The 18,227-nt window shown below is 48.0% G+C and overlaps 7 protein-coding genes across 7 annotated transcripts; 2 read left to right on the top strand and 5 right to left on the bottom strand.

Annotated features, from left to right (window-relative positions):
• Nucleotides 1-753: 753 nt before the first annotated feature.
• N7516_003526 (DUF4452 domain-containing protein) lies at nucleotides 754-1,470 on the bottom strand (the record flags this gene model as incomplete). The annotated part of the gene is made up of 2 exons (XM_057216246.1): nucleotides 754-1,068; nucleotides 1,192-1,470. 2 exons carry the CDS (start codon nucleotides 1,468-1,470, stop codon nucleotides 754-756), a joined length of 594 nt encoding a protein of 197 aa, XP_057078129.1.
• Nucleotides 1,471-3,945: 2,475 nt separating this feature from the next.
• ssn8 (cyclin-dependent protein serine/threonine kinase regulator SSN8) lies at nucleotides 3,946-5,089 on the bottom strand (the record flags this gene model as incomplete). Its single annotated transcript, XM_057216245.1, has 3 exons — nucleotides 4,821-5,089; nucleotides 4,550-4,759; nucleotides 3,946-4,490 (listed from the first exon to the last, which is right to left on the bottom strand). Exons 1-3 carry the CDS (start codon nucleotides 5,008-5,010, stop codon nucleotides 3,946-3,948), a joined length of 945 nt encoding a protein of 314 aa, XP_057078128.1. The 5' UTR covers nucleotides 5,011-5,089.
• Nucleotides 5,090-5,491: 402 nt separating this feature from the next.
• N7516_003524 (calcium-binding mitochondrial carrier protein) lies at nucleotides 5,492-7,679 on the top strand (the record flags this gene model as incomplete). The annotated part of the gene is made up of 9 exons (XM_057216244.1): nucleotides 5,492-5,621; nucleotides 5,679-5,759; nucleotides 5,842-6,049; nucleotides 6,123-6,467; nucleotides 6,533-6,738; nucleotides 6,793-6,854; nucleotides 6,916-7,019; nucleotides 7,072-7,104; nucleotides 7,160-7,679. The coding sequence occupies 9 exons, from the start codon at nucleotides 5,492-5,494 to the stop codon at nucleotides 7,677-7,679; spliced, it is 1,689 nt and encodes a 562-aa protein (XP_057078127.1).
• Nucleotides 7,680-8,281: 602 nt separating this feature from the next.
• N7516_003523 (glutathione S-transferase family protein) lies at nucleotides 8,282-9,695 on the bottom strand. The gene is made up of 5 exons (XM_057216243.1): nucleotides 9,546-9,695; nucleotides 9,314-9,482; nucleotides 9,171-9,257; nucleotides 8,936-9,114; nucleotides 8,282-8,877 (listed from the first exon to the last, which is right to left on the bottom strand). The coding sequence occupies exons 1-5, from the start codon at nucleotides 9,678-9,680 to the stop codon at nucleotides 8,296-8,298; spliced, it is 1,152 nt and encodes a 383-aa protein (XP_057078126.1). The 5' UTR covers nucleotides 9,681-9,695; the 3' UTR covers nucleotides 8,282-8,295.
• Nucleotides 9,696-10,047: 352 nt separating this feature from the next.
• On the bottom strand, nucleotides 10,048-13,390 carry ubaA (E1 ubiquitin-activating protein ubaA; the record flags this gene model as incomplete). Its single annotated transcript, XM_057216242.1, has 5 exons — nucleotides 10,048-10,186; nucleotides 10,247-13,028; nucleotides 13,090-13,175; nucleotides 13,239-13,327; nucleotides 13,385-13,390. 5 exons carry the CDS (start codon nucleotides 13,388-13,390, stop codon nucleotides 10,048-10,050), a joined length of 3,102 nt encoding a protein of 1,033 aa, XP_057078125.1.
• Nucleotides 13,391-13,579: 189 nt separating this feature from the next.
• On the bottom strand, nucleotides 13,580-14,009 carry N7516_003521 (uncharacterized protein; the record flags this gene model as incomplete). Its single annotated transcript, XM_057216241.1, is given in 3 exon segments — nucleotides 13,580-13,774; nucleotides 13,787-13,884; nucleotides 13,901-14,009. The coding sequence occupies 3 exon segments, from the start codon at nucleotides 14,007-14,009 to the stop codon at nucleotides 13,580-13,582; spliced, it is 402 nt and encodes a 133-aa protein (XP_057078124.1).
• A 36-nt stretch (nucleotides 14,010-14,045) lies between these two features.
• On the top strand, nucleotides 14,046-16,552 carry N7516_003520 (uncharacterized protein; the record flags this gene model as incomplete). Its single annotated transcript, XM_057216240.1, has 2 exons — nucleotides 14,046-14,116; nucleotides 14,236-16,552. The coding sequence occupies 2 exons, from the start codon at nucleotides 14,046-14,048 to the stop codon at nucleotides 16,550-16,552; spliced, it is 2,388 nt and encodes a 795-aa protein (XP_057078123.1).
• Between the last annotated feature and the right edge of the window lie 1,675 nt (nucleotides 16,553-18,227).

The following is an 18,227-nucleotide window of genomic DNA, read 5'->3' as shown; positions in this document are numbered from 1 at the left end:
AAGCAATAAAAAACAACCCAAGATATTCAACAGTGCCCAAGCAATGCAGACGTGTATCGTTTCCGCCTCTAGATCCTTGAAAATGATATCCATTCCCGCCCCGGTTAAAAAAAAGCCCAAACAAAGAGATCGTAGAAAGAAAATAAAAAAAATAGTGCCACAGCGTAGGTGTGTATCTGGCAAAGTCGTTTGCACGCAAAACCCTCCCAGAAAAAAAAAAAAAGGTAAAATCAACTCCAAAGGTCATGAACATGCAATGTCAAGTAGCAAGGTCACTGCACGTGTGTTCTGTACATCATCGGTAGCCCGACCGGGAAAAAAAAGTAACATAGGCCGAAGAAAGTATTCGTCCCTCCCTGAGAGACGAAAGAGGTATCGTAGGAAAAGGATGCAAGGTATTGAATCGCAGGCGCCGTCGCTCGCAACAAGCTAAGAGTATCGCAAAGGATCTAGAATATGAGGCGAAGGTGGTCGTAATCGGCGAAGAGGAGAGTGTATGTACAGGTCGGTTTTTTGTTTTCGAATTTTTGAAGATTTTTTTGTCGCCGTGTTCGTGGAACAAATATTTTTCCAGGTTGTGTGTCGTGTCGAATGTAATAGACGTATCGAACAAGAATGCAAGTGGAAGGAAAAAAAAAACATTATGACCTGCGATTAAGGGACCCCGATGATGCAGAACAGCTGAAATAACGGACGTGCAATGGACGAATGGAGATGTAGGGTGCCGGCCTACGACTTTGGCAGATGGCATCCTTACCATCGACGCTGAGCAGTCTGCATCATCGCGGGCGAGATCGATGAAGGTGGGCTCGACAGGGTCATTCCGGTCGAGGGGTTGATAATCGGAATGACCTTGCGGGTCCGGTTCGCAGGCTGCTGTTGCTGATAGTTGACGTGATTAGGGTTGCCGGCAACACCAGGGTGAACGTATGAGTTGGTTTGAGCGGGGGACAAGGAGATGGACGGGGTCACCTGCTGCACCGGTTGGATTTGGTGCTGCAGAGGTGAGGTGTCCGGTGAGCCACTGGAGAGAGAAGAGCGGTCGGAAGCAGAGTGGATGGAGTGCAGCTATAGATAAAAAAATGTCAATCAAACTGGTCCCCCTAATGGTTTAATCTGAATTGAGATTTGTGACGATCTCTAAGGGGGTGACGGATAAGGGGGATTGAAGATTCGGGAATCACAACATACATCATCCTCAGTCAGGAGACCCGGGCAGAATTCGAGGTCGTCATCCAGATCAAAGGACCGACCAGCCTCGAATCTTGCACGGAAGGCTGTCACAGCCGGAGCTTCCGCCAATTCCCGCATACTCTTGACTCCTCGGAACTGACGCTGAGCATTCTGCGAGGCCATCTTTGGGGCACGACGAGAGCGCCCATGGTGGGTATTTGATGCAGACTGCATATGAGCACCATGGTGAGGGTGTTGCTGGTGTTGCTGGTGTTGGTTGTAGAAGTAGGCAGACATTGTGTAAGAAGCTGACAGGCTGACAAGTTGACAAGTTGACAGTTGAGACGATGAGTGAATATAAGAAGAAAGTTACAAAAAAGAAAATAGAAAAATATAGGAAAGATCGAGAGGATTGAAAGAGGAAAGGATGAATGAGAATGAGAGTGTGTGGGAAGAGAGGCGAAGGGAAAAAGAGGGGAGGGGTGTGTTATGGGGACTGATGGGTATGGTTACTGTTATTACCATTTATTACCATTTATTACCAATGAAGGGAGTTAATTGAGTGTTAAATGTGGATCTTTACTGTATTGTATTGTTTGGTATAAAAAGACACTTACATCGACGCACCAACCAGACCTAAGCGCTAACGGAGTGGCAATAGCCTCAAAACCAATGATAACTCGTAGATCTTTCTCCAATCCTCTTAAATGGGACAAATGGGACATTTAACGGCCCACCAAAACAACTGGAAAAAATGAAAAAAAAAATGAAAAAATGAAAAACGTGACGTCGACGATAATTGGAACGTTCCCCGATTGGGAAGATCTCTTAGTGATGACACTGCCTACATACCAACCTTGGAAGGGCTGGAGAACTTTACTTACTTTAATTAGGTATGTGGTATTGCCTATTGCCCTTATACAATGATGATTGTCGCATATTTACTCCGTTACTCTTTATATATTATCTAGATCCGATAATTGCCGAAATCGTCAATTATTACAATCCTAAGCTAAACTACTCCGTACCCGGAAAAGTAAATCCATCGTTGGGAAAAGCTGAAATTTTTCTCAGCCCTTCGGGGGTCCCCCCTTTAGCTGCAGGCTGTGCAGGGCATGGCTTTTTCCCAGGTACATTCCCCCTCTATTTTCCCTTCCCCCCCTATAGGATGCCTACAACATAAATCGGCAGTGGCGGCTGATCTTACTTTGATCGGCTCCCCCGTAAACGAATTCCCTAATCCTTCGACACGCAGCGCAAAGACCCGAAAATGAAAACCTTGTTGGTCTTGAGACACAACCCACAGCTCTAGCTGCAGATGAACCCCGCCTATTATTGGTAGGACTTTGAGATCCTCCCTTATCAGCTCACACTCTTCCAAATCGGAATTTCCATCCATGCGGAATCCGGACTAGGGCAGGGGCTACTTTTTTCGCTGGGTAGCATTGCCTACCCGTGACTCACTACATATCTCATACCGAATCAAAAATCAACGGTAAGTTCCCACTATTCAACATGTGGTATAGTATATTGCATATTTTAGATCTGGGCTCGATTGTTGTATTTCAATTTATTTTTATTTTTAGTCTGATTGGGATATGCACTGGACCTGGAAATGCTCTGTCGGCGCCTACTGGAACATAACCCTGTTGTATGATGTCTTGACCTTCCATCTTCCACCAGTGATAACTTCCATTCTATTACACGGCACCGAAAAGGATTACGCCCAAAAACTCTACTAGAACCAAACCGTAGCACTGAAAGCTGTCTCTCCAATTTTTTTTTCGGCTTCACCGCCCCTTTGGATATTTGGGGACAATCTCACGAGGCGCAGTCGCACGCACCTGCCGAGATCGGATATATCACATATCGTACCCCGTAAACGTTGACCCCCGAAGCTTGAATTATGTAGTTGATCTATCCAGCGTCTATGCAGAGTGCATGATTTGGTGATTTGATATCTGCGTGAGATCGCGGGGTCCCAATGCATGAAATATGTAATTCAGTGAGGGACTATTATCCTGCGATCCGATCCCCAGATACAACATGCACCGCGCAAGGGATTTACCAACACGGTTCTTCAACTATTCTGGCCCTGGTTAAATTGAAAATATGTGATATCTATATTACATCGTGGCAAATGTTTCCGTGCTCCGAGTCGGAAGGAGGGTTTCAGACTCTGGGCGATATTGAAATGGGCGATTTGCGGAGTCGAGGCTCTTTGTTGTACAGCATGACAGCATGACAAACAGATAAGTCTAGCCCTGGAGATTCTTGACATCTTTTAAACAAGTTCTAGTTTGTTTTAACTAGTTCTTATTAAATTGAGTAATTTTTACATTATGTGTAGTTAGAATAGGCAACTCCGTAGTCATCTAAGGTTGGAAAGTGCTTGTGTTGTTTAGAACACAGCGCTTCAGGGTGTCTCATACATATTCTTATCCTGGGAGTTCAACTTTTCTCTATCACCGAATAACCGCTTCCTTTGTCTACATATGTACATAGAAAATCTTAAACCCAATCTCGAGTATAGTAGCCATGCTATCCACTCTATACCGTACACTAGTTTATTTCTTTCCCCAATCGCCACGAAATATAATTTCAGGTGTTCGTTGACCCTCAAAGTACGTAGAAAAAGTGTCCACAAAAGGGGTAGAAAAACCCGTCAAAACTAGATCAGACATACGTGGATCAGATACCAATCTGGGATAATGAGGTACAAGTATATATACTTTGTAGGGGTTGTATTAAAGTACAAGATGTGGGACGGCATCACTTGTCCAGGTTCTTGCTCTTAACCATCCTCCCAAGCAACTCCTTGCAGTTCTTCTCGCTATATTGCTCCCACACCTCGTACAAGGAGACCAGCTCTTGCGTACATTCGATGACAGCTTTGATATCCACCTCGCTTTCGGCAAGCCAGCCGACAAGCTTCTGGATTTTAGGAGGAGGACCGGATCCTGATTTATCTGATAAAGCGGCCAGCATCTGCATACCACCTCCATCTCTCATGGAGCCTGCCAACGCCGATTGGCCAGTTCCGTGGTAGGTGGATGGATGGGTAGGTTTGAATACCACGGCGACGATGATCGCCATGATCGCGATGACATGAGGCGGGTGTAAAAGTGGTAGATCAGTCAGATAATGATCGTTGATCACCGACCAGGCGAGAGCAACTTCATCCGAGGTGAGTGATAGTTCGGTTTGAAGTTCGGACAAAGTCCGATAAGGGTGATGCACGATGAGTTGCGAGCTCAATTCGGATATTAAAGCAAACTCGCATTCTCCGAGCTTGGCCACGTCCGGGGTAATAAATTCTGTGAAATAGTTAGCATTTGGTTTTGTTTTATGACTTTATATATGTATGGATGCATACCTGGCCATAGACCGCGCGCTTCGCCGACCACAAAGCGGATATGCTGTGGACACTCTTCCATCTTACAAGCGAGATAGAAGGCTGTGGTGAGTACAAGGTATGGACTTGTCTGTCGAATCTCATTCTTGGTATAGAACCTCTTGAGATACACCTGTGCTGTTGCAATGGCTTGCTGTCTGGTGGACATGCGTTTGCCGAGCTTGATAAGCTCTTGTGGTTTCAATTAGCCTGAAGTTACATTCAAAAGAATGAATATATCAACAAAACCTACGCTGGTTAAAATAGATATTCAGTAATCGCTGATCTGGCAACGGGAACTGCGAATGGGCCACTTTATCCTTCTCCCGTAATCCTTCACGGATATCTGCTAATTTCTCTCTGGAGAATAGCCAGTGTCGACGTTGGGTTGATACCCAGTAGTTGGCTGCCATATTGAAAGTATATGATGATGCAAAGCTCATAAATCGAAAGCTGTCACGACATGGTCCGTAGTCCGGGGGTGGGCTATACCGCTGACTCCGCAGATCACGTATTAAAATGAAATGAGATGATACAGAACCAACACAAGAAAAAAAAAAAAAAGAAGAAACAATTCCACAGTCAAACAATTAAATAGTTATATTAGAAACCAACTCATCTAATATATGAAGTCAGGCTGTAATCCCAAAAAGGGATAGTAGGGCTTGGCCCTGGTCCCGTGCAAAGATAATCCGATGGCGTCAAAGCCCTTGGGAAGGTCAAATCGCCGGGCGCCGATTAATCAGAGAGACACCGCAGAGGGAGCCATTCATATTCATAACTTTTACCTCACGTCATCCTCTTTTATGCTCAGCTGTTCCCCTCGATCTTCTTCCCCCTCCAACTTCTAAGGGGTCTTTGAATGTCCCCTTATAACAAACCATCCAAAAAGAAAATAATGGTTGCTCGGTAACAATTTTCATCATGGCATCCGGAGAGTCAAAAGATGAACGCGACAAACGAGTCGACAAACTCTGGGAAACCTTAGATACTCGAAAAGAGGGCCATATCGACTTGACGGGGTTAAAGAAAGGGTTGAAGAAAATCGATCATCGTGAGTTTGACCAGGTTCTTTGTTATATATCTGTTTGTCTAATCTGTTCCCATTTAGCTCTAAAAAATGCAGACGACATGGTACTGAGTGTCGTGCGGGAGGTTGACACGAATGGCGATGGACGTATCGACAAAGCTGGTAAGCTCACGAACACCACCTCGGCACCATTCGGGGAAGGGGTTCCCTGGCCAATATTTGGTCCAATCCTAATCACCACCAGAATTCCGAGCATTTCTCAATCACACCGAGGACGGGCTATGGCAGATGTTCCAGAGCATCGATCGAGATCACAACGGAGAAATCGACAAGATGGAATTGCGAAATGCCTTTTCACGTTCCGGGGTCACGGTTTCGAGCGCTAAGTTGGACCGGTTTTTCGCGGAAGTCGACAAGAACAATGACGGGGTGATTTCTTATACAGAGTGGAGGTATATGCATCCTCAATGGTCAAATTAAAGGCTGAACGGCCTAGGCTAACATCCAATCTTTTCTTTTTTTTAGGGACTTCCTTCTATTCCTCCCTCTCCAGTCCCCGACCGATCTACACGCAGTCCTTTCATATTACACGGCCACGGGCAATCTAAACCCGGAAGGAGATGTCAATATCAATGACCTGCAGGGTTTAGGTACAGACCATCCGTTTCTTTCACCTTACATTCTAGCCATCCAACACCTTTTGTACAACATTTTGTCACTCCCCGCCTTGGCCTCCCTTCTTCCCTCCGCGCACGCGCAAACCAGCCATATCTCGAAGTTGGGACCCGTTTTCGAGGATGATCTTGCCTCGCTAGACGGCGACTTGGAGTTAGAGTGGTTGGCTCTTCCCCAGACTACCGCCATGCGGATGTTTTGCCGATATTATGGACGGAAGTTGACCGAAAATACCCCCCAACTAGGCTACTTCCTTGCAGGTGGAATTGCGGGTGCCGTATCAAGGACGGCCACCGCCCCCTCGATCGTCTCAAAGTTTATCTCATTGCACAGACTGGCGTCAAATCAACGGTTCAGGCGGCAAAGGAGGGAGCCCCGTTAGCTGCGGCTGGGAATGCTTCCAGAACATTGGTCGACGCGCTCAAGGAATTATGGCGGGCTGGAGGAATACGGAGTTTGTTCGCAGGTTCGTCGCATTTGTCGATCTGGACTCAAAGCGGCAACGACTAATTATAAATAGGGAATGGCTTGAACGTGGTGAAGGTTATGCCAGAGTCTGCGATCAAGTTTGGTGCCTACGAGGTTTGTACTCTCAGTATTGGGTTTCGTCTATACCATTAGACGAATGCTGACCCGAGAACAGTCTGCGAAACGAGCATTTGCACAACTCGAAGGACATAATGATCCCAAGCGACTCCTTCCCACTTCACAGTTTATGTCGGGTGGTTTTGGTGGAATGGTTGCCCAGTAGGTCTTGCGCGTCATTGATGAGAGGAGAGTTGGTTCTGATTGTGACTAGATGTTTTGTCTATCCCCTCGATACCCTAAAATTGTGAGTACATCGGCCCAGGTGATTTGTTAGAGCATTGTGGCTTACAATTATCCAGTCGCATGCAGTGTGAGACCGTCAAAGGTGGCCCGAAAGGCAATCAACTCATCGCAGCCACCGCAAGAAAGGTGTGGAACAAGAATGGCTTGGTTGGCTTCTTCCGAGGGCTTCCGCTTGGCCTTGTTGGGATGTTTCCATACGCCGCAATTGATTTATCGACATTTGAATATCTCAAACGGACACTTCTAGCTAAAAAGGCCCGTGACTGCGGCTGTCATGAGGATGATGTACCCCTCGGAAACTTCGCGACAGGTGCGATCGGTGCCATGAGTGGAGGATTTAGCGCCTCGATTGTCTACCCCCTCAATGTTCTCCGCACTCGACTTCAAACCCAGGGCACAATAATGCATCCGCCCACGTACACAGGGATTGGCGAGGTCCTAAAAATCACGCTCAAAACTGAGGGACCCCGGGGTCTTTACAAAGGTCTCACTCCCAACCTTCTCAAAGTGGCACCGGCCATGTCAATCAGCTACGTGGTCTATGAGAACGCGAAACGCATGCTTGGCCTACGATGATCTGCCAGTCCGAACCCTCATTTCCTCTTCCACCGTGCACTCCCGCGCGGACACCATTCAGCCATTTGCGTGCATGCTTGACATTCGCCATGGCACATTCATTCCAGTGCCTTCGGATCGACTTTTGCTATTTACTGGCTTGAAAGTTGGAAGCGTTGCCCCCAAGATACCCACAAAAGCCATTGACAGACATGGCACACCCCATCGTTCATGGGTACATCTCAAATAGATCCCATTCTCATTTTTGATCTCTTTGCCATATCATGAGAGATCACCTTTCTTTTGCATTCACCTTTGTTTGATATCAACAAGGCTTCACTGTAACTTTAATTTGCTTTCTATTGCTTATGTTGCGCTCGCTTGAGACAACTGTACTTCTGACCAACCTTTGATACAGGGCACTGGGAAACTCACCATCAACCACATCAGCATGGCAAGGCGTCAATACAATACCACGGGACTTTTGATTTCCATTTTGTTTATTACAAGAAAATCTACACGTTTGCATAATACATATGAAAGATTTCTTGACTACCATTCTGATTGCTCTTAAATTATCCAGTTTGCGAGTTGCAGAAGAGACATAATTACTAAACTTCCTTCATGGACCAACCCCTTATTTGGCCGCCTGCACAGCCCGAACCTCCTCATCCCGAGGAAGGATATCCGGCACAGGTCCCAGAGGAGTAATAGCAAACTGATTAATCTGCGTGTGACTTTTAGTGTAATGGAACTTGATGTGCTCAAAGTCAGTGGTATCCCGGAAAGCAGGGGCATCCCAATACAGCCTGCGCACCCAACGGTGAATAGCCGGGAATCCAGAGCGGATATCACGCAGATTGCACTTGAAATGCTGCACGTAGACCGGGTCAAACCGAACGATGGTGGTGTAGAGTCTGATATCAGCCTCGGTGATCTCGTCGCCGAAGAAATACGGCTTCGAGGCTGCTTGCTGCTTGACCAGGTGGGCTTCGACCTTGTCGAGCGAGGAGAAGAGCGTTGTCACGGCTTTCTCGTAGGCTTCTTGCGTGGTTGCGAAACCGGATTTGTATACGCCGTTATTGATGTCGTTGTAGATCCATTCGTTGGAGGCGTCGATCTCGGCTTGTAGAGCCTTGGGGAAGAGATCGATTTTCTTGTATTGCTCGGGGAGGATATCGTCGAATTCATGGTACAGCATGCGGATGATTTCGGAGCTCTGGTTTTGTAAGTATTTGGAATTGGGAATGATTTCTTTTGAAAAGATTGTTTCGTACCTCGTTGCTTACGATCAGCTTGGTCTTCTTGTCGAAGAGAACTGGGACGGTGAACCGGCCCGTATATTCTGGGTCATTGGAGAAGTAGACCTGTCGGATATGGGTGAATTCCGGGTGTAGAGGATCGGGGATGGTGTTCTCCCCTGGCAGTTTTTCATCGGGAGTAGCAAATCGCCAACCTAAGAGATGAGTCAGAACCATGAAATTTCACCACAACTTGTGAGATAGGTCTGACCGTCAGCTCCAAGATGCCAATGCACTGAAGAGAAAGAGATAAAGTCCTCGAGGCCCTTAAGCTTCCGGGTAATCAAAGTCCGGTGAGCTAGTAGATAATTAGTCAATGCTCGAGTTTCAAGTCAATTGGAAGCTCTTCCATACCCCAAGGACAGGCGTAAGAGACATAAAGATGGTACCGGCCCTTCTCTGGAGGGAATTGGGCGCCAGCCTCTCTAGAGATCCAGTTCCGGAAGACAGATTGCTGACGTTTGAACTCGCCCGACTTGTCGCCGGGTTTCACCCAATCAGTGATTGACATGGAATTTCCAGTCTTGAATTATAAGTTAGCATAAATATTGGTGCTATTGTAGCTGACTTGTTTGGTAATTCTTACAGCCATATTGCGGGAGTAGATGATTGGTACTGCGGGGAACACAAAGCTCTGGTAAGCTGCACGAAGAGGCCCTGTGCGAAGAATTGGTCGTGAGAGATGCTTCAATGGCTGAGATCCTAACAAAGTAAAGAACATAAATGGCAGAGAAAGACGAATTTCCACTTGTACCTAGTATGTACGTAGGTATATATAGGAAAGACAAAAATGTCGTTTTTGCGGGGGTCATGACGTTCTCACGCATGACCAAATGCTGAGTCAGATTTTGCTTATCGGAAGATCGATCAGCTTTGACAAAGCAATCTGGATGGTCTTGGCAAAGTCCATGATTTGATATTGACTTGATATTGAATTGTTAGTACTAATTTGTACACAGATGGCTTATATTGGTAATCTACAACATATCTGTAGTTATGGAGAGTCTGTGGAGAGTGGAATAATCATAAAATCTAGTTACTGTACTAGCAATATGTAGCCAACCGGCTTTCCGTGGATTCTAATTGCCTCATTTTGTGAGCTTGACCATCACGTAAGGAACCTCAACATCCTCTTCTGTCTGATCTTCGGCAGTCACCTCGAAGATGATATTCTTCTGGTGTTCGGGAACTGGCTTCTTGCTGACGTGTTCCACAAGCTTGCTCATACTGGAAGGTACAATGTTAGTAATTTGACTCACGCATGGGAGCTATAGAAGGGATACTCACGGTAGAGGAAGGCGATCCTTGACCTTCGATGGGGGATAGAAGCTTGCATACAACAAGCTGACTCCAGAGCTGACCATGGTAATGTCCAAGCCCTTCTCGGCGAAGAAATCGATGAACTCCTGGAGGGGAATATCTTCCACCTCGAATCGGTCCCAGAGCTTGTCAATTGTGACCTCGCCTTGCTTGCCTTGATACGTGCCCTTTTCGCTGCCGATTGGTTCACTGAAGCTAAATAGGGGAAGGGCCAAATTAACGAAGCCGTTCTTGTATTGCTCGATGTCGTCCTTGCCGTCAACAATTTTGTACAGTTCGAGGGCAACAAGACCGGTGGCCAGGGCAGTAGTGGTGGCAATCGCCGGGATGATCTTGCCGGCGATAAATTTAGTCTTGTGTCGGTCGGCCTGGGGAATCTCGTAGTTGTCTGCACGGAGGTTGCTAGCCGCGGTGATGAAGTCGATGTGGTGGTTGGTGTCATCATCCTTCTCAAACTCAACCGGTTGCAAGCGGAAACCAGCAAGAGACTTGGGCGAGGGAAGAGATGCCACCAGTTTCTGAATTTCCTCCTCATCAGTAGACGAACCAGCTGGCTGGGCATTCGGATCAGGGTCGTTGTCATTGGCCTGAATCTTGACATTCGAGCTTGGGGTGAACTCGGGAACGATCATGTCATCAACTACCCTGCGGTAATAGTCCTTGTCCGCACCTGGATTCTTGATACCGTAGTTGAACGCATGGAGGTTGGCACCAGCAGCGACAAATCCGATATGAGTAGGATTGGTGCTATCGAACTTCAAGGGTGTAGGAGCACGCTTGGGCCCAGACCAGAATAATTGACCCGATGATGTCGTGGAGTCTCGGGGGAAGTTGTAGAGAAGCTGCTGGATCGCGTTGTTGTATTGCGCTTCAAATTGTTGGCGAGCCCACACGATACAGTCATCGAATGTTAAAGGTTTTTCGGTGACCAAGAAGTCGCGCAGGTGCTCCAAGGTTTGCTTCTCATTACCCGCCTGCTTGAGGGTCTGCTGAATGTAGTCGGATTGCGAGAGGTACATGTTGACTGATTCAGGTGGGCCAACGAAGTAGGTTTGGAAGACATCCCGTGCCCAGGCGATGGTGTGTTCGATGCGGTTCGGGAAACTCTTCAGAGTACACATAGGGAATGACTTCTCCGGAGGGTCCTGAGAGCTGGAGTAGGACTCCGTGATGAAAGGAAGGACAACCTGAGTGTTACACTTGGTGCCCAGGGTACCACTCTCCAGCAATGGCTTGCGGAAGAAGACACATCGGCGATCAACATATGTCCGTGCGTCGACATTGTCCAAAGCGTTTGTCACACCATCAAGGCCGTTCCAGAATTCCTCGTTAAAGATGTGTTCAGTGTCGGCACCGACGCGATCACGAAGAGTCACAATCTTATCTTTCAATTCTGGGTTCATTGCTTGAGCGGCCGCAGACGCGCATTCACTCTTGAGTCTGCCAACATCCTTGGGACGGAAGAGGAATTGGCGGTTAAGATTGCTCTTCTCAATCTGGTCCATATCGGTGACGTAAAGCTTTCCTTTGGGCCCCGTACCTAGACCCATCATGGCCCAGTTCTTCAGGGTCTCACAACCGATAGCACCGGAACCGACCAAAAATTGGGTGACATTGGCAAGTTTGTCTTGGTATTCCTTTCCAAATACCGCAATTTGACCATCGTAGCGGGTGCCAAGAGGCTTGCAGCTCTCTTCAGATCGAGTGACCGATGAAGGCAAAGACTCCAAAGAGTCAAAGTACAGCCACTGATGCACAGGGCTGAACTTTCCGGAGACAGCCTTCAGAACTTCCTGGGCGGCAATACCACCGAAGAAAGCTGCTAACGGGTTCAGATCACCGCGGGCCTGGTAGCTCAGCTCCTTGATTATCTTCTCATCCAGTTCGACTTTTTCCTCACCAGCCGCAGCGAGATCGTTAGCGATCTTTAGGACCTCCTGGGCGTCGCTATCATTGTGGGGACGAGGCAATTGGCCATCGTGAGTATCCGCAAACTTATGAAGAGCCTGGATACCAATGTGCAATTGTTGTGGTCGGTCAAACTTGGCAAAGTCGGACGTGAGAAGCTCGGGCTTTTTAAGTTGATCCTCCAGTGACTGGAAATCGATGAATTTGGGCATCTTAACCTGAGTGAATAGACCACCGCCCTGGTAGGATCCTAGACCAGAGACGTCGCCAATAGTGAAAGTATAGGGACCTTTCACAGTGACTTTGCGAGGATCACTGTTGTTTAGGCTATCCATACCCTTGACTTCAGTGAAAGTGACAAAGTCACCATCCTCGAGTCCATGCCTTGTCTCATCGAGCGCCGAAACCAGTCCTTCCTCGTCGATATCTGCCACAATTCCACCAGCAGGCTCTTCACCGTTGGGATCACCCACGGTGAAATTCTTTCCAAAGTCATTGAAGATATAACCAAAGAGACCGAAGGTATCCGTAATTGTGAGGTAGATTTTGTTCTTGTGGCAGAAGTCAGCGATCACCAGTTGCTCCTTCAAAGGTGTCTGTGTGAGCACCACTGCCTGGTAGCGCTTTAGTTGCTCGAGATCGCCCGCGAGGCTCTCGCCTCCATGGACTGTAACGGGAACGTAGGAGTTCAACTCGGCGACTCTTGGGGCGGTAACTTCAGCACGGGGCTTGCCGACGTCCTCTGGCTGAAGGAAAAACTGCGAAGAAAGATCCGAGATACCAACTGGTGCTGGGTCGTATAGGGTGAGGGATTTGACACCAGCGAGGGCGATGTTCTTGGCTATGGAGATAATCAGACGTTTGGATGAATGCGAAGCTTGATTAATACTTGAATCACATACCGATTTCAACGCCCAGGCCCTTGAGACCTACGATCAGAACATTGGAAGAGCCCATGCGTTTCATGGCCTCGTGACCAAGAACGTATCTCTAAGGTGTCAGTACATACTCGGGATTTGAATGTTATGTAGGGATGCGGGGGGGGGCTTACAGCTGTCGACTATACAACGATTCGTCGATATCCCCATGCTTGAACGCTTCGATGGTCTCTTGGGGGTTATCGACCTGCATCTTGACGTCCTTTGTGATGAAATGTATTAGTGGCAATCTTATCTCTAAGACCAAGACTAACCATACCGTCATTGTTCTTTTCTCTGGCCGAGCTCCGACGTCGTCTTCAGAGGCTCTGCGCTTTCCGGGCTTAGCCGCGTCTCGAACAGGAATATTTGAAGGAATGATGAAAGTCAGGAGGTGAAAGCCTTGCGATAGAGCAAGTCTTTCAATGGTGATGATAAATCAAGTTGCAACGCCCAGCGTACCAGGTAACCTAGCTCAACGAGCACGGAGAAGGGTAGCGATCCGAACGCAATCGACGGATGATAGAGGATGATAGAGGGTTATAGAAGAGAAGTAAAAATGTAACGCTGTGTGAGGTAGGAGGTGCGAATCAGTAAAGGACAAGTCAGTACAAAGTAGGAGAGAGATCGAGAGAGGAGGGACACCGACGTAAGAGGGGTGGCCCGACAACTAAGAGATGACTAATGGGCGGTGAGAGTGCGATTGGCCTTCAGCCCCGCAATACTTCAACAAACCAGTGGGAGCTATTGCTCTCGAGTTACAGAGTGTCTTGTTGAGAGCTGGAAGCTGTCATACATCTAGATAGGATTGGGGTTTGACTCTGAAGAATGACAACCACCCCTCTCTTCTCCGATTGGTTTTGAAGCCTGCTATTCCATCCGCCACGTTTGACGCGTCTCGGCATCGACCCGAAGCTTGGCGCCGTCAAACGCTCCAATTCATGTGTCGCTTTGAATTCGTGGGGCGCGGTCTATTATACTGGCAGCGCAAGAAGAGAAGACATCTCTCTCGGTGAGTTTTCTGCATATACGCTCATGATGAGCTTGTGATTGATATCCGATAGGGAACTCTCGTCAGAATGCTCCATGAGATCCTACTCTCCCTCTCCGGCCAGCCATCCCCCTCCTCAGTACCCGAAAGGGGGAAAATGCTGTCACTCAAGATGATTTTCCCCTTCTTTCACCTCCGGAGAAAGCCCTCCTCACCTCCGTTGCCCATCTGAGCCGACTCCACGCGCAGCTGCGGAAATATGCCTCCGATATATCCTCTGCGAGCCCATCTGTCATATGCCGCTCGGTCTCTACGGCTATTGTTGGAACACATCTAGGTGAATTCCAGAAGAAGATCCTCGAGGTTGAGAGGGCAATCCTTGCTGAGAATAGTGAATACGTCGGAGGGTATGGTATCGTCCCATTGTCGACTATCGTGGGAGAGTTTGCACCATGGACGCGCCGCATGGAGTGGCTTTGGGCTGTCATCCGGTTCATTCAACCCGAAACGAAAACCAACCAACTTTTGCATAATTCCACGGGGGCAGCGCTCATGGATCACCTGCGGACCGAAGCTCAAACAGGATATCTTGATATCAAGGAGATGGCCCTGCAATTGTCCACAGTGGCTGAGACGGCATGGATGAAGCAGCTTTCGATGTGGTTACTTTATGGGAATCTTCCTATCTACGGGAAGGAAGACTTTTTTATCCAGGAGGATACCGAAAAGGAGAATGACGAGGCGCAATTCAGCATAAACGTCCGATTTCTCCCAAATTTCGTCACGGCGCAAACAGCAGGCTCAATACTATTTATTGGCAAGTCCCTAAATCATATTCGGGCGAAACGGAAAACTTCAATAGCAGGAACCTCTACTGCACCAGTGACGTTATACCGGGAGCACATCGAGCAACTTGCGGGCCTGAAATCACCAATTTCGCCTTCAAAACTAACCACCGCCGTTGACTCCATTCGACTTTCTCTTTCTCAGTCAACCTTGTCAAAATTGCTGCCTCTCCCGAAAATCTTGGAAATCCTTACTTTGCTTCATAATTTCCTTTTACTAGGGCGAGGGGAGTTTGCATTGGCTCTTGTGGCACATGCAGATTCACGCATTGAGGAAAGCCGACACCGAGGCCCATCAGCGACCCGCCCACTAGGAAAACCTGGCGTTCTTACCATCAAAGAAGGTGATGTGACAGCTGCTCTAGTTGAAGCATGGGCAGAGCTTTTCTCGCTACAAAAGGAGGAGGACCCAGCCGACGAAGAACTTGAGCTTGCCCATGACCTTCTTTGTCTGTCCATCAGTAGCCGCAAAAGTGGCCGACCGATGACCCCTGCCCAAACTCCCAATTTCATATCCAAAATTTCCAAGGTCTCATTTGAAGACTTGCTCTTCCCCACTCCCACAAACCTCACCGCACATATCCGAGCTCCTCTGGACCTATTTATCTCGAGCTCTGATATTGTCATATATTCTAAGATCCATTCTTATCTCCTCGGAATACGGCGGGCTCAGATCCGACTTGGAGATCTCTGGAAACGAACTCCATTGCGGCGAAACCACCCTACACCATGGGGACCACCCAGAAGCAACAGCACCTTTGGCCACGCTAAACTGAAGGCAAGAAGAGATAGAGATAATGTTCGTGTTCGCCAAATGCGTCATATCTGGGCCACAGGAAGTGCATGCCTGTTCATGCTTTCCGAGATTGGTGGCTTTTTCCAGGGAGACGTCGTCAATGAGTCCTGGCAGCACCTTCGCCAATGGATTGAAGGATGCTCTTCGTCCACAGCGTCAGCCTCTGGATCCCGACCTGGAACATCATCCTCTTCTAAATCGCCTCACAGCTCCAAGACAGTGTCTCCCGACCATATGCCTACCAGAGACTTCCCCGAGTCTGGCCAGCAGACCATGGGGCGACACGACCCCGAGGCTCTCACGGTCGCCCACCGGCGGCACTTGTCATCTCTAGTTCACAGTCTCTTTTTGACTGAACTATCCTTTACGAACACCATGAGAGGACTTCTCACACATATCGACCACTTTGTCGCTCTTGTGATTCGGTTGGAAACCATTCAACGCAATATGGATCTAGAAACAGATGAAGGCGTGGAAGACGCTTTGGTAGATTATGCGCACGAAGAGCGCGAGGTATGGGAAGAGTTACGCGCCACTCGAAACGATGTTGAGACGGGTATTAAGAATCTCATTGGGAGCCTCCGAGACATTGACGATAGTCGCTCGGGAGAAGGTCAGGGACCTGTTGAATTAGCAACGAACTTCGGACAGATGTGGCCTGGTTCCCGCCAAGATGACAGCGCGAGCCCCGGTTTCAGCCATTACATTCCCCATAAAGCACCGGGGGTAGATCGTCTGCTCATGAAACTAGATTTCGGCAGCCTTCGCAGCGGCTTCGAATCCGAGACGACTGCGGGTTTCGCGGGTATGCCATAATGACTGAAGCGGCCCATGAACCCTAATGGGTCTTTTGTTTTTATTGTGCTTCTTTTACGAGCACCCTCCCAGTGAGGAATTGGCGTTTTATCCTACCTAGGTAGAGGCATCGGATTATTGGGATGGTTGACAGGAGTCTGGATATTGCGTGGATCGTCTATTTTTCCTTTCATTTTCTCGCAATATTTGCTTGTGGCGGTCTTCGCAAAAGATATTTCCTATGAAATCGAATTCAGTTCATCCATTGCTGCGAGATGGGGTCGTGTATCCGCCGGCCTATTCATTTAAAAATCAGCCGCGGGAGGAAGCGTACACCGTGTTCCCACAGATAACGTTGCTTATTTCTTTATTAACGGAAATACCACATAGTTATCCCTTATCTGTACTCTGTACTAAGTAATCCATAAGAAACAGGTGACCTGAATTTAGTACGCACGCCATCCAACAGGGCGTTCGAGATCACCTTCGATCCTTTGATAGCCCCTGCCTACTCCGTAGTAGGAACGGAATTGCAGACACGTGTACAATCCAGGGCATGCGGAATGGGCACATGAGTGACGAAGAGGGTCTTAACGGCAGGTCCAGATTCTTTAAGCTACAATGAGCAGACTCAATATGCATATCGTTTCCCCAGTGGCACGTGCCTTCTAATGCCTTTAGTTCCCGGCGATAGAGAAAGCTTGATGGAAATAATGCGTTCAAATCCTTTGCTACTTATCATAGTAAGTGCAAAAGCAAGACCCAAAGACCTTACTCAAGGCGAAACATTCTATGGAGCTGTTGTACAAGTGTCCCTTGGGCATGGGAGTCGGTGTAAGATGTGAGAAAGGGTTACCGGATTAGGAAATCCCGGGCTTGAATGTATGAGATTTTGTTAAGCTCATGTGGTCCATTTTCCGCATCCTAAAAATAAAATAAAATAAAAATGCGAGCTTAGGACTGGACAATCTGCGCGCCCATGGGGTTCGGGTGGATTTAAGGTGGAACTCGGAGGGTCTGGGGATCCCAAGGGGCCCGGGACGCCGAGAAAGGAGAAGACGAGTTCTCATCCTGACTTATCACTGGACACTGCACACAATTCTTCTGTGGAAACTCGGAGCCTCTGGGTGTCTCGAAATCTTTATCGAGTAATGTCAAACAAGAAAATAGAAAATACACTATGCTGCCAGCTATCCGTAAAGGCCGAGTGTCTTATTGGGGGAGGCCGGCATTCCGCAACTGCACGGGGAGATTGAGCTTCACGGGATCTTCTGATATTTCCCCTAAATAGTATCCAGCCACTCTCGACCCGGGACAAGATCGGGGATCGGCATGGGAAATAGAACCAGATTCTAAGCCAATCATGCTCACAGGCCATCAATTGTGATAGACAATCGTGCATACTCGCGCCAGGTAAGCCATTCCATCGAAGCTCTCATCGAAGTCTTACCCTCTGCGGCCCAAGGTCACGATATACCTAAGTAATGAGGGGGTGACCCTCTTTCTCTGGCATCCCCATCTCTATAGCTAATCAGAGCTTAGGAGTTGGGCCTTACCGTGGATGTTCTCGGTCGATCAATGTGCCTGGGTCCATTCGAGTCATGGTGAAAGCAGTTATCCACCGGGTCACGCGTAGCTGGTGTTGATTTTTTCTGTCAATATTTATGCAGGATCCTCTTATTCTCGGTAGGCTCTC

The sequence above is a fragment of the Penicillium verrucosum genome (assembly GCF_028828655.1).
Source record: "Penicillium verrucosum strain IBT 35672 chromosome Unknown utg000001l_segment0_segment0, whole genome shotgun sequence".
Taxonomy (NCBI): domain Eukaryota; kingdom Fungi; phylum Ascomycota; class Eurotiomycetes; order Eurotiales; family Aspergillaceae; genus Penicillium; species Penicillium verrucosum.
The sequence above is the reverse complement of the archived record's forward strand: the minus strand, read 5'-3'. Positions and strand labels throughout refer to the sequence as shown.

Coding starts and splice junctions, on each gene's coding strand:
- N7516_003523 (XM_057216243.1), bottom strand. CDS start 9,680: ATGTTCTTTACTTTGTTAGGATCTCAGCCATTGAAGCATCTCTCACGA. Junction 9,483..9,545: donor TCTACTCCCGCAATATGGCT/GTAAGAATTACC, acceptor TTATAATTCAAG/ACTGGAAATTCCATGTCAAT. Junction 8,878..8,935: donor AGCTGATCGTAAGCAACGAG/GTACGAAACAAT, acceptor TTACAAAACCAG/AGCTCCGAAATCATCCGCAT.